Source organism: Acromyrmex echinatior, chromosome 6 (genome assembly GCF_024713525.1).
Source record: "Acromyrmex echinatior isolate Ae372 chromosome 6, ASM2471352v2, whole genome shotgun sequence".
Classification (NCBI taxonomy): Eukaryota; Metazoa; Arthropoda; class Insecta; order Hymenoptera; family Formicidae; genus Acromyrmex; species Acromyrmex echinatior.
Window position 1 is genome coordinate 15,582,691 of NC_141857.1, and position 21,676 is coordinate 15,604,366.

Genomic DNA, 21,676 nt, shown 5'->3' on the forward strand with positions numbered 1-21,676 from the left:
GTCTTAGCGGTCGTATGGTCTTAAGTCGTAAAATTGACCAATCATAGTCGATTATTCTTCTCATGACCGTTCTACAATAAACCATAAATCATAAATCAGAAATTAGAAGCTGGAAATTGATCAATCTCGTCAATTTTTTACTCTGATTTCTGATTTATAATTAATGGCTTATTGCAGAATAGCCATTCTATTCGACTGTAATTGTTTAATTTTCTACGATTTAAGATCCTTTAACTTCTGTTGTAAATCCCGCATTATATTGGTCTGAGGCCGTAAGACACGTCGGAGGTAAGGGGCTTCGCACAATAAAAAGAACAGGAAACAGAGAACAGAAAATAAGAATTTCAACTTATCAGAAATCATGAATTGTAAAATACACAGTTTTTGATAGATTAAAATTCTTATTCTCTGTTCTCTATTCCCTGTTCTTTTTATTGTGCGGAGCCCCTAAGTTCATTTCCTGGTATAATGGGACATAGAGTAAGTCCGTAAGCGATAAGAAAGTAGAACGTGTAGGAAATGGATTTCAACCACTTTATGCGGGGACTACAATAGAAGTCGTAGCGGTCGTAGGGTCTTAAGTCGTAGCGGTCGTAGGGTCTTAAATCGTAGAAAATTGACCAATCAATAGATTATTCTTTGATTATTCTTCTGATATTGAGCTGTGATTGGGCACCTACCATGTGATCGCGTTCAGCGGACTCAATTGTCACAGAGCGGATCCATGAGCACTCGCTATTGGATGATCTAAAAAAATACATTAATATTCGCTCCGCAATAGATGAATCTGAAGGCAAACAATATCATACATCAGGATATTAATAAATCATAAAATTAATATCAGTTTCTTAACTATTCTAATATTATCAGTTTCTTACTTTTAATGATTTAAATTTTTACAGTAACACGAATTTTTATAAGATCAGTGATCTTTAATAGCATTTCATCTGTGTCGGTAGCAATTTTCATGAATGAAGTTAGAAACATAATGATTGCGTTCAACGGACTCAACAGTTGAAGCGCTCAGTGCTATTAATGTATTCTTTCAAATTTAAAATACTGATTGGATGATCTAAAAGAATACACCAATAACAGCGAGTGCTTAAGTTACAGCGAGTTAGAAGAAGACTGAAGAGAGACGAAACCGTGCAGGAATATTATTATGTGATGAAAGAAATAGCTGCTAGAGGCAAAATAGAAGCAGAAGCACTCATGAAATACGTGATTGACGGGATTGAATTCCAGAAGACGCACAGGGCAAGATGATATTGTAGAGCTAAAAAATTGACAGAATTCAAGGAGAAACTTAAAGTATAAGCTTCCGAAAGCTCCGAATTCGTATTCGGAAGAAGAATAGAAAGAAGAGTAACGAGAGAGTTGTAAAATGGTGGAACACGTGTGTGGCATGGGGAACACGTGTGTGGCACGACGAAGCGTGAAGTGTGATTTGTGATTCTCTCCTGAATTGTCGTCCATCAATATTGACTCACCAAACATTCCATCATTGGATTCATCTTATTTCCTACAAATTTGGGATTTGCTTCTTCTTTACTCAAGTGTTGAGTTCATTGAATGCAAACAATAAAAAGTACAGGGCATAGAAATAAAAAATAAGAAATTTCAATCTATCAGAAATCACGTATATTAGAATGCACAATTTCTGATAGGCTGAAATTTCCGATCAAAAATATTTTATGCATGAGTATGTATAAATATATATGAACATACAAAAAAATAAAGAGTGCATTCGTTTACGCAGCAGTTAGCGCAGAGAGTATCACTTAATCCTTGTTTAATACTCAGTGAACAACAAGAATAAAATAAGAATAATATAAGATAATTATAAGAATAATTATAAGAATAATTATAAGAATAATATACTTCTACGCTAATCGTTGCGTAAACGAAAGCAGGAAAATATTTACACACGTGTATAATTATATATTAAATATGTTCATACATGTTCATTCCTCCTTTCTTTTATAAAATTACTTTTAGTGTAATAAAAATAATAATAATGTTAAAAATAATTAAAAAGATAGTTATCACACTATTTATTTCAGAAAAATCAAGTTTGATGTAAAAAATCTTATTTTCGTTTTTGCACTAAAATTTACATTTCTATGTAAAAATGAAAAAAGAGGTACAACCTCCAATGGCCTTGATCTTAACAAATGCTGTCCAGGTCATGATCATGAACATTCAAAAGGTTTTAGCCCTCGGTCAGACACCTTGGATAATGCTAATGTCGGTGATGCTGTAACTTGCAAGCCTTATAACTCAAAGAATACTTAATAAAAATTAACTTAATTTAATGATTTGGAAACCTCTCGAGATAATCTAAAAGAATGTGCAATAAAAAGTAGAGGGTTTCATTTAAAAAACTGAATGTAACTTTCAATTATCAACTATTCAAGGTCAAACTAATGATACCATCTTATGTCCCTCTCAATGCTATACAACTTTTGTCTGAAACATATTTTTCTAAGATCAAAAATAAGAAAGTTGTTGAAGGTGGGACATTAAAATGGGACACCCTGTATATGATTATACATATTTATGAATGTTTATGAATATTTATATATGTTTATACATATTTATACATAATCATGCATAAAAAATTTTTTACAGAGTTTTTATTACCTGTGTTCATTGCCTGTGCTTTTTATTGTGTTTCTAGCTTTATCTTCAATATATCACTTATACTTAATGTTCTATAGTTAAAATACTATAAATCGTGTCTTAATTACGATATTAGTAATCAGGAAAATCACATAGAAATCGCATAGAGCAAGTTGTACACATTTATATTAAATGTATAAGACGTTGTTACTTTCGGAAACAATGTACATTTACAAATGTATTTCGTTCGTTTCAGAGACATCTACAAAATGTAAAGATTATGCGTTTCGCGGGTTTCCTCCGTATCCAGATCCATTCTTATCAATATCATGCTGCGCCTCGCCCTAATGAAGTAGACTGTAAGGTTCACGAAACATTGGCATTCCAAGAATGGATCTGGACACGGAGGAAACCCGTGAAACACATAATCTTTATATAAAAAGCACCCGTGGAAGTCTCAAGAATATTATCTACAAAATATATAGTTTTCTAGTATATGTATTATATCTGTTGAGTTGTGTTGTGTTGTGTTGCTTTACAGAGCAATTTCACACTACACAACTCAACAGATATAATACATACGTTCAAGATGAAGAGTTTTATACACAGTAAAAAATTAATAAAATACAACGTACTGTGTATAAAACTCTTCATCTTGAACAGGAACGTAAAACCTCATGGAATTGTACATGTTTGGAAAGCGTTGCAGTAGCGGTCCATCTGAACGACTGATGCATGAACATTGTCCGAGCTCTTTCTAAGTTTCGTCCATTTCACATTTCTTCGAGAATGCATATGGGATTGTTCAACCAACACAAGCGAGAGATCAAAAATGCAAGCGCCGATATACAGCTTTATTAATGTAAAAAAAGATTTTTTTAAGGACATTCGACATGTTAATACGACATATTTCACGATGACATCATGAATGTTATTTTGCATTGCAACGTTGCCAAACAGTATGCATAATAATATAAAATTTAAAGATCGAGATGCATTGCGACGTTGCCAAATAGTGCGCTGCTAATGATATATGTCCCACCCATTGTACTCTTATTTCGCTATAGTATTCGTGCCCATTGCGGTCCTACACTTATCATCGTATTCGCGTTCTCTCTTCTTCTTATATTCTCTCCCACGTTTCCTTTTCTCCTTGTTCGCAATTTTATTAAATAAATATGTTATTTGTTCTACGATCTTTTAATGATATGATTTAGCAATGATTTTAATTTAGCAACTAATTATAATAATATTTTTAGTAATGTAATGTAAAACAAATAGCTAAGCGTTCCTAATTATTGAACCATTATAAACTATTATCGAATAGCTATCGAACATTAATTGTCTACGTCATACTGAACGGCTATCATATAGTTAATTGTAACTAGAAAGAATATTCGTTTCCACTCGCGATAAGAAGAAATAGGAATGTGCAAGTTTTAAAATCACGTGACAAGTAGATGATGTTATAGAAGAGAGCGAAAAAAATATTTTAGGATTGTGGAGGAAACCCAGAAAGAAATAGAGATTAGAATTACAATTTCTTATTATTTAATTTTTATTTTAACAATTTGATTAACTTATTTGAAGAACAATTTTGCGCTTTCTCATCATATATAATTTTTAAACCGCTGAATAGAGGCAGGGAAAAAGGAGATTAAAAATAATTTAAAAAATTCAGTAATATATTTAAGTATTATATTATATATTTTTTTTTATAAAACATTAATTTCTTATTTTAAATAGAATCCAATGTATACAATTTCTGAAGCGCATATTACTAATTCACACTCCATGATTGAAGTTTCATCATAAACTTCACGCAATCTTTTAATGCATCACATACATTAATATTATAATACAATTTCGGCGTATAGTAGACACAAATTGTTGAAATATATTCTATCGCACACGATTTTATTAAAAAAATGTGGTATTTATTTTGCGACTTTTATGATACGTTTACAATAGAAAGATACGAGCACAATTTTAATAATATTTTAATGGTATTAGTTGATTTCTCTCAGTTGAACACGCTATCATATTATGCACTTTCCTCTTAAGTAATTTAATATCACAAAGATATAAAGAAGGAATGATGAAAAGATTAGGGAAAAAAAAATATTCAAAGAAATATATTTTTTAATATAGATTTATTTACGTAATATTTAATGCAGCATGTACAATATAATTTAAATCATGGACTATAAGTTCATTCTATAACAGAATTTTTATTATCAACTTTGTGCAAAGTTTTTTCATTGCGTTTATTAGTAATTTTGTTTTAAAAATGACACAAAATATTTGAATTTTTCACTAACACCATGCATACATTGACTTAGTTTAGAGTACGCATGCTTGACACATTGCTCGAGTTTAAATAAGATGAATACAATTGTTGGTTTCATGTACAAGCATGTACCATACAATGACAATTTTACATTTTTCGTATCATACTTTAACAAGTTCTACGTTCAGATCTTGAATTAGTGGCGATGATAATGATGATGATGAGACAGTTGACTGTATTAATCGCTCAATATCTATACGTCTCTCAATGAACACCTTCCACGTAGCATGAGGCATGATTATACGGTTGCCTCGATTGTTGCTGATCGCAACAATCTATATCTATATCTATTCTACATGAGACGTACGTCCCACGACTATTCCAATGTCCAGAAACTTATACATAGTTAATGTTAAAGCATATCTCCTCATCATGATATGAAGTATGTAGCGAGGTTTCGAAAATGTATGGGAAGATGTATGAAAAGATGCGCTGTAGAAAATAAAAAACATGTAAATGGACCTTAATACGTAAAATATATAATCTTATAAAAATTAAATAAATTTACTGTCTCTCGCACGCCTCATTCTGTTGAATTGGAACGTAATTCATAGCGTCAGACGTTTTCAAGGCAAGTATACTTTGATACAGTAGAAGTAATCTGTTCTATGTAGTAGGAGCGGTCCACAAATCGACTGATGTAAAAAGACTTGTGTATCATACATCTCTTTTTTATATAATGATCCCCACCACAAATTTTCAGAAACTTTTCACTCCACTGAATCCTCAGCGTATGTAGTAAGCCAATTAACAGAATCACTAACAGAGTGAGTACTAACAGAATCGCCATAAGTCTCTCTAATAAGTGATCACCATTTCACATTTTCTTGCAACATATCCAAGTTGTCATTGAGAATTATTATGTTCGCATCAATAGTTATTTTAATTTCGCTATGTGTTCAATTTTACTTTAAATATTAGGTGTTGGAATTAATTCGTAGCGTTTTTAATGAAAGAATGTTATTTATTTCACATGAGCATTAAAAAATACATTAATGAAAGTACTTCCCATCACTTGTAAAACGCTACGAATTAATTCCAACACCTAATAGCAATTTTACTTTATTACGGATATCATTATTACGTTTTATGACATTGAAATAATATATGTTCCACATTGTCTATGTTTGGATAAGCTTCGCTGTACATATGTTCCATCAATAACACCATGAATCGTACAATGACATGTGGGAAAATTTAAATTTATGTAATCATCAAACTTCGAATGACACACATTAATATGATTATATATCTGGTATGTCTTATACTTGGTATACAATATATTACTACGAGTAAGTACATTTCGAAATACAAGTTCTTTATACTGTGACTCATCGACGAGCAATATTGTTTATAAATTTCACACAGAGTAATGTAAACGTACAATTCTTGTATAACGGTTAAAATATAATATCCTCACAAATGTTTTTTGATGCGATGACTACGGTGGTAATTATTCACTGAACGACTGATGTATTAGAGCTCTCTATCGTTCATGAGTTTCACGTTTTTTATTTTATTTATTTTACATATTATAATTTATTTTTATTTTTTCATTTTTTATTCGTTTATTTTTTCCTTCGGACTGTGTATTCAATGTTTAATTTTATTTATTCTTACAATTATGCGAGTTAATTAAGTATAATTGCCATGAAACCTACATTACACTATGCAATGATACATATATAAAAATGCACTTTGAAGATATCAAATCTTATTTTATATCTAAGCAATCAGCGTCAGCAACAATAAAGTCTGTTTTCCCATTCTCTTTTCAAAAATGAGTTTAGATAGTGTATTCCATGGAATTTTCCGTATATTTACAAATATAGTTTTAGTTTTTTAGGGTAATATAACAAATAATATATTTCCATTCAGACGTACACCACCGATATCTAAGTTATCCTAATTGCAAAGAATTTGATGTATGCATCTTCAATGTTAAAAACGTTATGATATCTTTTTAAAGATATAAAAGATCAACATTGTTGATCAACTGATCCCTTAGATAAAAATAAATATTATATTTCTTTAAACATTTGCGATTTACAGGGAGCGTCACTAAAATCCGGACAAATTTCAATTTAAATTTTTCGCTACTATATTGTGTCTTCACCAGAAGTTGTTGTTGGCGTCCGAGAAAGCATGATGCTTCTAATAAACAGTCATATTCTCAAAATAGTCGCGATGTTGATACCAAGTGCAGAGTATAGTCGAAGAGATGCGATCATCGAAGGCCTTCGCGCTGGGCGCTTAGCAACGAAAATAATTTGGATATTGGAGATTAACCGTTTATGATATTGTGGCAAAATATACGGCTTTAGAACAGTTCAAACGAAGGTTCCAGCGAGGAAGAGTTACTCGCGAGAAAGAACGCACCGCGAGGATCCCAGCAGTCATTGAAAGGGCTCAAGCGCTGATTTTGGATGAGGGCAATTGTTGTGCATTCTGATGGATGAAGCCATGGATGGAAATTGTGGCATCCGGAAGGTCATATGTTTTTTAATAGGATCGTGCATCAGCTCATACAAATCATTTGATTCAAAATTGGATCTCAGACAATGTCGATATGTTTTGGTCCAAAGAATTCTGGCCTCCCAACAAGTCCAGATTTAAATTCCTTAAACTGCTACATATGAAGCGTAATTGAAAGAGTCACAAATCGCTCATCAAAGTCCGGACAAATCGAACAATTTTTTTAAACAAAGTGTTTTTAATGAAAAATTAAATATTACAAAAAATCCTTTTACATGGCACTTGGGGGATCCCTGTAGAGGACTCCAATTATTCGATATATTCCCCATTAGCTTGAATGACGACTATTCTGATGCGTTTGCACGCACGCTGTAATGTAGCGCTGTCCATGCCGAATGCTGCTTCAGCGGTCCTTAATGACGTCATATTGGGATGCCGAGACCTGTTTGTGACCCTTTCAACTACACTCCATATGTAATAGTCCAAGGGATTTAAATCTGGGCTGTCAGCAGGCCAGAAGTCTTTGGACCAAAACATATCGATGTTGTCTGAGAGCCAATTTTAAATCAAATGACTCGTATGAGCCGGTGCACCATCCTGCTAAAAAACATATGGTCTTTCGAACCACAGTTTCCATCCACGGCTTTACTGCATCCATCAGAACGCGCAACTACATTTCTTTTGTGATAGAAGAGTTTCCCTCTTTTTAAAGAAATGTGGTGGCATTACATCACCCTCACTGGACATAACACCTAGCACGTGAACATTGGTCGGAAATTTCATTCTGGCAACAATATTGCATATATTCAATATTGCATATTTTTGCAGAGCGCAGAATCTCTTAAGAGTCACAAGGTCAACGCAAGGTCATTACCACAGCCATTGTCTCCAATTCGTAAGAGTAATAACAGCGTTGGTCCGCCGTCATATGTTTACTAAAGTACGCTACTACACTCATTTTACTATCCACTAGGAAAACAGCACCTACGCCGGTTGCGCTTGCGTTCGTATATAGTTCTGTCGGATGATTTGGATTGAAGATCATCAGTACAGGCCGATCCACTAGCTTCTGTTTAATAGTAATGAACGCTCTATCCTGCGTCTCGCCCCACACTCATGGTTCATTTTTTTTCGTAAGCCTCGTCAGTTTGATTATAGCCGCGAAATTTGGAACAAATAAAATCCTAAAACAAAAAATCCTAAAGTAATTGGCCAATCCTATAAACTGTCTCTCTTGCTTGACCGACCATGACATCTCTATGTTCTGTATGGCTTCAATTTTCCGCTGTCCGGGTCGCATCCCCCGTTCGTTAATCTCCCGACCCAAATAATTAATGGACTCGGCGAAGAACGAACATTTCTCTAGTTTAAGGGTTAAGTAGTGTTTGCGAAACGCCTCTAATACTTAGCACAAATGGCTCATATCCTCTTCGACGGTTGTGGAGGGGATTATAACATCATCTAAGTAGGAAATATGATGGTATCTTTTAACGTACCTAATACCTAGTCAAATGTTCGAATAGCCAGCGCATTTGTCAGTCCAAACAGTATACGCAAGAACTCGAAGTGAACCTTGGGGATCACGAAAACTGTCTTTTCGATGAAACCGGATTCTATCGGCATCTGATAATAACCCAATGCCAAATCTAATCCCGTAAAGTAATCACCGAGTTTATCGATCTACCAACAGGAGTGGATATTTGTCCTTAATAGTAATCGCATTCAATTTATAAAAATCGATGCTCGCCATTACTCTTTTTAACGAGTATAACAGGATTCGCATATGGCGATGTCAAGTGCCGGATAATATTATTTTCTCATAACTCGCTAATAATACTTCGCAGTGCTCGTTTCTCCGACTTGGAGAACATTCTATATGGCCTGTAAACTATCGGTTCGTCCGTTGTACAATGTATGTTCATCGCATGAGCGTCCGTTTTTCCCAGATTTGTAACACTAGTCGAAATGCAATCATTGTATTCGCGAATTAAATCTTTCCGTTGTGTCTCCTCGTTAACAGCGCCGATGTGCATTGGACACTCAGTTGATGCGTCTAGAAAATTCACGTCACTCATACGCTCGAGCTGTTTTTCCGCGAAAGGCAACTGTTGAAGCATTGACTCTTGTCCGCGCTTAACTAACATCCACTAGTTCCACAATCAGGTCGTAAATGAGATGATCGTTTGGGACCACAATAGTGTCCACGCTGTTGCCTCCATTATTCGGATATTACACCGCGTCGATTTATCGCTGGTTGTTGCCTGTCCTACGAATCCCCTTAATACATTTAATATTAATTGAACGGCCCACTTATACATTTCGACAACTGAATTTCGCATTAGTGTGCGGCTGCTTCCTATGTAGATCAATCTTTTAAGTCGGTGACCATTAACCAACATCATACGAGTTCCGCGCGGTATCCGTGGCTTTAACAGTGTTTATATTTTTCTTACGCGGACACATGGCAGTTGTATCACCTTTCCATTTATAATTCTCACATACCGCACGTGGCTTACGATATTTTCTGCAAAATGGCCTACTTTTCCGCAATTAAAGCATTAAGATCAACTCGATAAACTTGGTGGATACGTTACGGGATTAGATTTAGCATTGGGTTATTACAATAGTAGCTTACCGTTACCGCCGCCAACGAGCTGGTCAACCGGTGTCACATTTTCATCCACGTCCCGAGCATGCTTCCAGATTTTCGATGATCTTTCTCTCCGATCATCCCTACGCGTTTCTTTCTTTCGCTCGCTTCCTGACGACGATGTGTCCAGCGACGTCATATACACGTGTAATCCACTCGCATTATCCAATTGTGCAGAACGTACTGCCCTTGCTACACTCGCGACTGTTATACCGCCGATAACCGCATCGATCAAATACTCGGGTATAACTAAAATGTCGGGTATAACTAAATCCAACTTGCGCAACTTATTTAATTTATTGAAACAACAATAACCCAAAGCTTGACCACGAGAAGTCTCATATAATGCGGCATCCTTCAACAACTTATTGAATGGTACGGACTTACGGAATTGTTGCATTATCTCCTCTTTTGTCGCTATCCATGTGATAACAACTTCCGGTCTCGTATTGTACCATAATTTAGCATGACCTTTTAAACGGGTTAGTATAAGTCTCATAATGGTGCGATCATTCCATTCATACTACTGTACCAATCCTTCCACGTGCTGTATCCACTTTTCGGTCGTTAGATCATCTCTCGCCGGATCGAAGGGGGGAATCATTAATTCATTTTGATGAATGCACGGACTACGCGCCCGCCGATCTAAGTTCTTTACAACATGCTCGTTTTTCCTTCCATCGCCTGATCGCGACGAAGAAGGTGAACCTTCTTCTATAAACAATACCTCTTAGCTCTCGATTCGATACTCGAGTCACGACGTGACTTATGGCAGTCCATGCCAACGTTGTATCTTGTTACCTCGAGATTTCCGAATACGGCATGTGTTTATCCCGCTTCTAATATGTAAAAAAATCTATTAGACATTATTTGTAAAAATATGGATATACTTCGACTCCTTGATTAATGCGTATAGAGACTGTATGCTCTCTCAAAATGATTGCCATTGACAGCTTAGCTCCCGCTAATCTGATCTCCTTTTCCTCCATACATTCGCTTCCCCCCCCTCAGCACCGCCAGCGATCCTCCGGGATTGGCTGCGTGTATGTGCTTCCCATTGGTTGTCGCATGATCGTGGCGTACCGGCCAATTCTTCGTGTCGAAGAGACTAGGCCTCAGGTAATTTTCTTACAGAGCTGAAACATTATGTGGAGCACGTATACTTTAAACTGTGTCAGTATGAGTGAAGAAATTAAATAATTTTTCACGCCAAAAATTATATTATCAGTAAATTTAGTGCTGTAAATACTTTTCATAAAATTTATGATAAAGCTTTTATTATAGAATGTGAATGGTTCGCGCTTTAAATAATATTGAAAATGAACAACTGGTGAGTGAATATTGTTTTTTAAGAGGACATGTATGAACACCCAATTATAATATAACATTTTATAATACTATTAATATTATTATAGTTCTAGTCATGACTATGTTTCAAGATTGAAATGGCTTTTATTGCACATTAAATAAATTATTATAGAAAATCGTTATTTTAATGATTTATTCAACTTTATTTCAAAAAATATGTATACATATGTATACATATGTATACATATATGTAAATACGTATATATATATATATATATATATATATATATATATATGTTATGTAATATATTATTTTAATAATTCTGTGAGAAAGAAAAAAAAAATTTTATCACAGAAAAAAATGGTATTTTGACCGATTCTTAAACGTTTTTTATCAGAAAAAAACATTTTCTATACGTTTTTCGAATGGACATTTTAATCAATTAGAAATGTTTTCAAGAGCCGGTTATGAAACATTTCAAAGAAACATTTGTGAAACATTTTTTAAACGAATATGTGCTACCTGGGCAGTTTACAGAATTGTCTAGTGTACTTGTATAAATTCACTGAAATATTGAGGTAATAAGATCAGCTTTGGCCGATTATAGGATTTCATTTACCTAATTGAATTGGAATTTATATTTAATTATCTAATTATAAAAACTTTTTTATACGATTTATAGCACATACATATGCATATATATATTATTTCTAGGAAAAGTTGATTCATAAGCATGTCAAAAATCAGGAACAAAAATCTTTTATAAATAAAATTAACGTTTCCTGTAATTAAGATAATTAAATTTTATAAGATACCTATATGTAAAACAAAGAATAAAAAGAATACAAAAAAGAGACTAAATTAATAATATATAATTTTATGAAATATGTTTAGAAACAATATAGATAATATCACGAATTTACCGTTGTATCAGTAGAAAGTTTATGATTGATCACAATAATAAAACAGAGTCATATTGCAACAATTTATTTAATTTTATTATAATTAATATGTAAATAATTGTCATTATTAAGCAATAATTTGATATTGTAGCAGTAAATATAGACCGTTCAAACATTCAAAGAAATAAAGTATTTATTTTTATTTAAAGGATCAGTTGACCAACAATGCTGGTCTTTTATAAAAGTCTTTAAAAAGATATCATAACGTTTTTAAACGTTTTAACATTAAAGATATGCGAGTACCGAATTCTTTGTAATTAGAATAACTTAGATGCCGATGGTGTACGTCTATATGTCGAAAACATATTATTCGTTATAACATTACTCTGAAAATCTAATACTGTATTTGTATTATAAGTAAAATTCTACATCGAATACACCGTTCGAAAGAAAAAATAAACGAATAAAAAATGAAAAAATAAAAATAAATGATAATATATAAAAATAATGAAATAAAAAACGCATGAACGATAGAGAGCTCCAATACATCAGTCATTCAGGGAGTAGTTACCGCCGCAATCATCGTATCAAAAAACGTCCGTGAGGATATTATATTTTGAACATTAAACAAGAATTGTACGTTTAAGTTGCTCTGCATGAAATTGATAAACAATATTGCTTGTTGATGATGCATTTGTATCGCAGTAAAGAACTTAGATTTCGAAACGTAGTGATACTTACTCGTAGTAATACATCGTGTACCAAGCATAGCAGATATATAATCATATCAATGTGTGTCATTCGAAGTTTGATGATTACGTAAATTTAAATCTTCCTACATGTCATTGTACATGGTGTTACCATAATGGAACATACAAGGTGCGTCCCAAAATTTTCCCAACTTTTGAAATAAAACAACAACGGTTTACTTTTTTTTTCAAATTCAAATTGTTTATTCAAAGTAGTCCCCGTCGGACTCAATACAACGTTTGGCACGATCTAAAAGCATTTCAAATGAGTGTTTTATGTCGTTCAAAGGCACGTCCTTCAGAATAGTGGTACAAGCCCTTTGGATGTCTTCTACGTCCACATACCGCTTTCCTTTCATGGACAAATGCATTTTGCCGAATAGGTAGAAGTCACAAGGTGCCATATCAGGCGAATACGGGGAATGGTTGATTGTTAAAATGTGATTTTTAGTCAAAAAATCAGTGACAAGTGTCGAACGGTGAGATGGCGCATTATCGTGTAACAAGCGCCAACTTCCTCCTTCGCGATATTCTGGCCGAATACGACGAATGCGGTGCACCAAACGCTTCAAAACGCTTACATAGAATACAGCATTAACTGTTTGGCCTGCTGGAACGAATTCTTTGTGCACAATACCCTTGGAATCATAAAAACTTCGATGGAATTTTCGTTAATTGTCGATTTTGGGCGACCTGTATGTGCGTCGTCATTTATGTCCTCACGACCGTTCTTGAATCGCGTATACCACTCATAAACACTGGCACGGGCTACACAATTATCACCATAAACTTGTTTCATCAAATTATGGGTTTCGGTAAATGTTTTACCAAGTTTAAAACAAAACTTAATATTGGCTCTTTGTTCGAAGTTCATTCTCGTACCGATGTATACAACATACTGACACTTGAGACGCCATAACTTCGTTTCCACTGAACCAAATGTCATGAAATTTTTACTGGAAGTCAGCTAGGGATGTACCTTTCAAACGCGCAATCGAACACACGGATGGCGCCACCCGACCTATCCCTATTGAAAAAGTTTGGAAAATTTTGGGACGCACCTTGTATAGCGAAGCTAAACATAGACGTTGTGGTACATATATTACTTCAATGTCATAAAACGTAATTATGATATCTATAATAAAGTAAAATCGCTATCTAAAGTAAAATCGCACATACATAAAGGCAAAATTGAAATAACTCTTGATGCGAAAATAATAATTTTCAATGATAACTTGGATATGTTGCAGAAAAATGTGAAATGGTGATCACTAATTAGAGAGACTTATAGCGATATTACTGATTCTGTAATTGGCTCACTACATACGCTGAGGATTCAGTGGAGTGCAAAGTTTCTGAAAATTTGTGGTGGAAATCATTATATAAAAAAGAGATTTATGATATACAAGTCTTTTTACATCAGTAGATTTGTGGACCGCTCCTACTACATGGAGCAGATTTCTTCTACTGTATCAGAGTATACTTCCCTTGAAAACGTCTCACGCTATGAAATATTACGTTCCAATTCAACAAGATGTGCGAGAGACAGTAAGTTTATTCAATTTTTATAAAATTTTGCTTATACATTTTATACATTATGTATTCTTTTAAGACCACTAGACTATTTACTAACTATTTACATGTTTTCTATTTCTTACAGCGTATCTGCTCATACATCTTCTCATACATCTTTGGAACCTACATACCTTATATCTTGATGTGAGGAGATATGCATTGATATTGACAGCGTATAAGTTCTGGATATTGGGATCGCTGTGGGATCTACTTCTCATGTAGAAATTGTGATCAGTGACAATTGAGACAATCGCATAATCCTGCCTCATGCTACGTTGAAGGAGGTTCGTCGAGAGACATACAGATATTAAGCAATTAATTGCAGTCAACTGTCCCATCATCATCATCACAACCAATTCAAGGTCTGAATGTAGAACTTGTTAAAGTATGTGATTTGAAAAACATAAAATTGTTATTGTATGGTACATGCTCGTACATGGAACCAATAACTATAGTCTTCTTGTTTCAGCTCGAGCAATGTGTCGAGAATGCGTACTCTAAACTAAGTCAATGTACACATGATGTTAGTGAAAAATTCAAATATTTTATATCATTTTTAAGACAAAATTGTATTACTAATAAACGCGATGCTGCAAACATTTTGCACAAAATTTATAATAAAAATTCTATTATAGAATGTGAACTAGTAGTCTATGATTTAAATTATATTGTACATGTTGCATTAAATATTAAATAAGTAAATCAATATTAAAAAATATATTTCTTTGAAAATTTATCTCTCATCTCTTCATTATTCCTCCTTCATTCATAATATTAAATTACTTAATAAGAAAGTGCGTTCGGCTGAGAGATCGACTTGTACTATTAAAATATTATTATAAAATTGTGCTTGTATCTTTCTATTGTAAAATCGCATTATAAAAGTTGCAAAATAAATATCATATCTTTTTAATAAAATCGCGTGCGAGAGAATATATTTCATCAATTTGTGACTATACGTCAAAATTGTATTAATAATAAATATAATGCATTAAAAGATTGCATGAAGTTTATGATGAAACTTAAGTCTCCTTTTTTCCTACCTCTATTCAGTGATTTAGAATGAGAAGACGTGAAATTTTTCCTCAAATAAATTAATCAAATTATTAAAACAAAAATTAAATAATATGAAATTGTAATTCTAATCTCTATTTCTTTCTAATCTCGTTTTTTTCACAATCCTAAAAGATTTTTTCTCTCCCTTCTATAACATCATCTGCTTGTCACGTAACTTTAAAACTTGCACTTTCTTGTTTCCATCGCGAGTGGAAACGAATCTTCTTTCTCTATAGTTACAATTAATTATAATGATATAATAATATGATAGCTATTTAGAAATACGATGTAGTATAAGTGTTTCTTGCTACTCGATAATAATTTATAATGGTTTTATAATTAGGAACGCTCAGCTATTTGTATTATATTATTAAAAATATTATTATAATTAGTTGCTAAATTAAAATCATTGCTAAGTCATATCATTAAAAATCTTAAAACAAATACCGTATTTTTTAAATAAAATTGTGAGCAAGAAGGAAAGAGAACGTGGGAGAAAACATAACGGGAAGAAGAGAAAGCGCGAATACTATAATAAGTATAGGATCACAATGATAGAAGAGAGAGAGCAATACTATACGAGTATAGGACTACAGGTAGAACATACATCATTATGCGCACTATTTGGCAACGTCGCAATGCATCTCAATCTTTAAATTTTATACCATTATGCATACTGTTTGGCAACGTATCAAAATTATTCATGATGTCATCGTGAAACATTTCGTATTAACATGTTAAATATTCTTAAAAAAAATCTTTTATTACACTAACATAGCTGTCGTATATCGGCGCTTGCATTTTTGATCCCCCGCTAGTGTTGGTTGAATAATTCCATATGCATTCTCGAAGAAATGTGGTGGAGGGGATGAAACTTAGAAAGAGCTCGGGCAACGTTCTTGCTTCAGTCGTTCAGACGGACCGTTACTGCAATGCTTTCCAAACAATTTCATGAGATTTTATGTTCCTATTCAAGATAAAAAGTTTTATAAACAGTAAGTTTTATTTTATTAATTTTCTTTATACCTTTTTTCTACAGTTTGTTTATCTCTGTTTTCCTTTTTCTTCTATTAGTATTTCCTTTTTCTTATATTAATATATATTACTTTCTTCCGCAGAGCATCTTCTTGTAATAAACTCCGTAATATTAGAAACTTCGTATATTGGAAAGAAAATTTACTACTGACTCTTACAGCTTACAAATATCTAGATCGGAATCGGCGTGGAACTTGTGTCTTTTGAGGAAACTGCAATTGACGACAACCAAAATAACAATATAATTTTGCCTCATGCAATAAGGCGGGCTTTCATCGAAAAATGGATATTGAGCGGTTCGTGCAACCAATCACACATTTATCATTATCGGTCCATGATCTTGTGAGAGAGATCATAAAAATGCGTGATGTGAATGTGGTCAAATAAACATGCGCAATACATGTCTGTATATGAAGCCGTCAACCGTGTTCTTTATGTTCGAACTCGAACATTGCGTCGGAAACGTATACTCTGAGCTGTGCCAGTGTACGGATATCGTCAATGAAAAATTCAAATATTTTGTAACACTTTTAGATGAAAATTGTATCGATAAATGTAATGCTGTAGATTTTTTGCGCAAAATTTATAATAAGAAATCAAATATAGTATGTGTTTAAGCTTTAGATAATATTGTAAACAGTATTAAAAGTAAATGTACATTTTATTGTTAATCGGAAGCAGATACTTAAAATTCGACTTGAAATTAACTGAATTAAATTAAATTAAAGTTCCTTCTTATAAATATTATAAGAACTATATAGTAGACCTACGTTATATAGTAGAAATAAACGCATATTTAAACTATATCTATATATCTGGGTGTATGACATTATTCATTCCTTTCTTATTATCGCAGTGTTATCATATTACGCGCACCGCCAGCATCTTTGCGCTTGATGATACTGTCACGCCCGTATTAAATGTTCTCTCTATTTAAATTATATTAAAAAAACGTATAATAAAATATTTTTGCATGCGAGAAGAAGATACAATGGAGGCGACAACACGACGGGACAGATGACGGCACATAAGAGGAAGAGAGATGGTAAGTATATGTTCTTAGTATATGCAAGCCTTTGTTGCATTTTTAGGGAAGGTGGCGGATGACGAAAAAAACGGAATGCATATAATGGAATCATGCATATCATGTTGTGTAATCCATCGACCGGAGTCCTATGTTTACATAAACATAGGACCCTGGTTATTACTGTTTATATAAACATCGATATTAGCGATCGGGGATCTTTCCGCGCCTATGAATACCCGACGCGCCTCGCTCCTCCCTCAGCGAACCGAAATTAAAACTGATCTAGTATACTTATTGATATGATTCCTTACATTGTAGACACATTTAATAATCAACATAAGAGACTGAATTCACAGTAGAATGTGAGGAGAACCATCCCGTCGCGAAAAAACAGATTTTACTATTAAAAGTATCATTGAAAAACTTGAAAATGAATGGCGTTTTCAATAATATTTTATAGCAATCTGAATGAGTTTTTGCCAATGGTAATATTTTATCACTGGTTAGTAATGTTTTCAATGATACATTAATTTTATAGTTTTATTGCTAAAATGAATATTATTATTGATTAATATCTTATTCCAGAATATACATCATAAAATTATGATAAAAAAAAGTTTTTCCCTAAATTCAGAAACTAATTTTATAATGCTTCGAAACAGTCATCCATCCGGTTGCATACAGCCATCCTTGACTTCTGAAATCGTATGGAAATCGCTGCACTTCGATGATTCACCTATATAATCATGGATGCTATATTTATAGCTATGATACATCTGTTCAATATATAGTCCTGATAGAAATTTGTCCAGTTTAACTGAACATCCAGTCAGCTACAATATTTAATTTTGATGTTATAACGACTATTTTCAGATTAGGAAATCATACGCTGTACTTTGTAGTATCAATTATCATGTATCTCTTTGATTAGAGGTCTCCACAATCTGTCTCTTCTGTCGATAATAGTATTGATACAGTACGGGTTATGTACCATGATGTACCTAAACAGTATGCAGTACAAGTACTGCATACTGTTGACATGTTGCACTATAATATCATGTACACTTTTTGTATTGCTACCATACATTACATTACGCCACTTCGTGACAGTACAGTAACAATATGATAACGGTATTTTATGCGGGTATCATGGAATATTGCATGCTTGGTTATTTGGGGTAATATTTTACTATTGAAAATTTTATCAGCGGTCAATGATAAAATTTTCAGTAGTAAAATATTGCCATTAGTAAAATTTCATTGAAAACACCACTGGATTGTATAAATGAGTAGCTTTCAATGCGAATGATATTCCTATTGACGCGTATCTAATAGTAACTAATATACCATTAGTCGAATGATATCGGACTACATCCAATGATAAAATATTTTACCACTGACCGAATGATTTTCTTATTGAACGCTTCAAGTAATAAAAATCATTCGATAATGATAATGCCGTTGAATCCGTATAATTTTATCATTAGTTCAAATGATTTTATTATTGATCTGAATAATAATACTATTGACACTTTTCGCGACGGGATTGTTTAAACTTTCTCGAGATATATCTGTCATTGACAAAGATAATAAAATTTTTATAGACTGGTATCACAAAAAACATTTTCAGATATTTGTCTTTTTTCTCATCAAGTCATTCCACCATGCCATAAAGTTCGAACTATATCTGAATTAATCGATAGGACAATTTTACTATCCAATCTATCTTTTTACAAAAAGAACTTGAAACTCGCTATCGAGATTTTATTGAATAATAATGGTTACCTTTGAAAATGATTTTTAATCATATCAATAATAGAATTAAAAACTTAGCAATCAACAAATCTAATGACAATTGAGAGAATATTTCAAATTGAGATAATAATTCAAATACTGAAAATGAAAATGAGACATTAAAGAATATGATTGTATTTTCTTACTTTAGATTGATTACGAACAAGGTTACTAATGTAATAAATAAATCAAAAACTATGATAGAGTATTGATGTTTCAACAAATTGGATAATTCATAAAGACACAAAGAAATAAAAACCAAAATATCAAGAAAATAATAATTTATAAAATCAATTGCAATAATTGTGATGTCTCTTATGTTGAACAAACAAAGAGACAGCTTCGAACTAGAGTAAAAAACACTATAAGATTAGACCAATCCAAACACTCAGTGGTCACAAAACACATTAAATTATTAAATTGTCAGAGTTACACTATTACTGGAACTAGAACATAAGAAAAAAAATTAAAAAATTGAAACGGGTAATGTTTTGAAAAATGGTATTAATTTTCACTTATAAATTGGTTTACAATTTAATAATTTTTTTGGTTTTTTTAATTTCGAGCTACTAGAACTAATGGAATGATGTCAACGCGTCAAAAAGAAATTTTTTCATACGTCTTGCGTATCACTACGTATTTTTTTTGTATGACATACGAAAAAATAATTTTTAAATATCTATTTTGTACAAATAAAGTTTCAAAAAGTTTCATATCGATACATTAATTCATTTCTTTTAAAAAAATTCCTGAATAGTCATGTAATTTTTAGTCTTACAAATAAGAAAATTCCCTTAAAAAAAGCCTTGACTTATTAATTATATTGCGTTGCATGTACACGAGCCTATTTTTTTATATTTTTTCTGACCTATAATATCAGTTCATTCCAAAACGTTTGACAATCAATAGTTGTTTTATTATACACAATTTTTGATTTCGATTCAATAGACTATTCTATTAGGTGCGCAACTAAGTTCTCGCTATTATTTTGATGAAAATGCTATCAAAATAACAGCGAGAACTTAGTTGCGCACCTAATATTATATATATAAATTAATGTAAGTGTGAACATAACTTCTCATTATTATTAAATTAATCATATTAATCATTTAATTATAAATTGACATTTAATTATATAGAATATAATAGAATAGCCGTTGAAGAAATCTTCGATCGGATTATCGTATTTTTTATTAAATTATTGTCTGAGCTGGATTCTCGCTAACAAAAACTGAAGAATTAATAAAACACACTTGTACAATTTAGACTTCTAAACTTCTGATTGAACACCTATTTCGATCTTTAATATCCTAACGCAGGAATAAGTATATAAAACTAGATTAGAACAATTATTATATAGATTATTACAATGTAAGTTCGTTGACTTGTAAGTTATATAGAAATGTTATTATTTATTATCACTGAAGGAGATTGTAAGTCAAAATGTTTGATGAATTTTGTAGCAGTCTGCATATATAATTAAAAAACATTATTTTATTTTATTTTTTGAGTTAACAGTAATTGCTTGTTTAAAAAAAGCTTTGACATATTAATTATATTGCATTATATTGAAATTATTTTGCAACTATTTTCTACATTGTTTATCGTTTTGAGAAATAATCCGTAATAATTAATTGTTAACTTGGATCACGTTCTTGAGTACGCTATCTATCTATACGAAGAAAGAATAACGACCTATATCATTCGTTGAGTCATGCGTAGAAAGTGCTTCGCGTCTCGGATCAAGTAGTGAGATACACAAATGTTGTTTATTGCGATTGTGTAAATCGCAATTTATCACGAAATGGAAATCGTAACGTATACAAAATAAGCGAGCTAAAGAAAATGCTTCTAATTTATTGTTGAATAATGACTGGCGATGAATTATTACTTGACGCGCATTATCTTATCTGATCGAAAATTGTTCGACAATTGTGAACGTAATGTGATTTGCAAATGAAACAAGAAAGAAGCAAGAATCACAATATCATATACAATTCAATTTCTATATATTTTATATCTTTTTATGTTGATGTTAGAATAAGTTTGCTGATGTTGCTTGAATAATCCTTAAAGAATTTTGCACTTAAACGAGTGCGCTTAAATGTATACTTGGATATGAAAGAAAGAAA

General features: G+C 32.4%; 2 protein-coding genes and 1 long non-coding RNA gene across 3 annotated transcripts in view; 1 reads left to right on the top strand and 2 right to left on the bottom strand.

The window, feature by feature from the left end:
• The window catches only part of spz3 (Spaetzle domain-containing protein 3), a 279,567-nt gene that overhangs the window by 254,356 nt on the left and 3,535 nt on the right, over positions 1-21,676 (bottom strand). The window lies entirely within an intron of this gene.
• On the bottom strand, positions 4,757-16,389 carry LOC105154974 (uncharacterized). Its single transcript, XM_011070797.2, has 3 exons — positions 14,764-16,389; positions 10,083-11,233; positions 4,757-8,631 (listed from the first exon to the last, which is right to left on the bottom strand). The coding sequence occupies exons 2-3, from the start codon at positions 10,594-10,596 to the stop codon at positions 8,600-8,602; spliced, it is 546 nt and encodes a 181-aa protein (XP_011069099.1). The 5' UTR covers positions 10,597-11,233; positions 14,764-16,389; the 3' UTR covers positions 4,757-8,599.
• On the top strand, positions 16,559-17,232 carry LOC147909568 (uncharacterized). The gene is made up of 2 exons (XR_015545383.1): positions 16,559-16,683; positions 16,807-17,232. It is a non-coding gene; the product is annotated as an uncharacterized LOC147909568 (long non-coding RNA).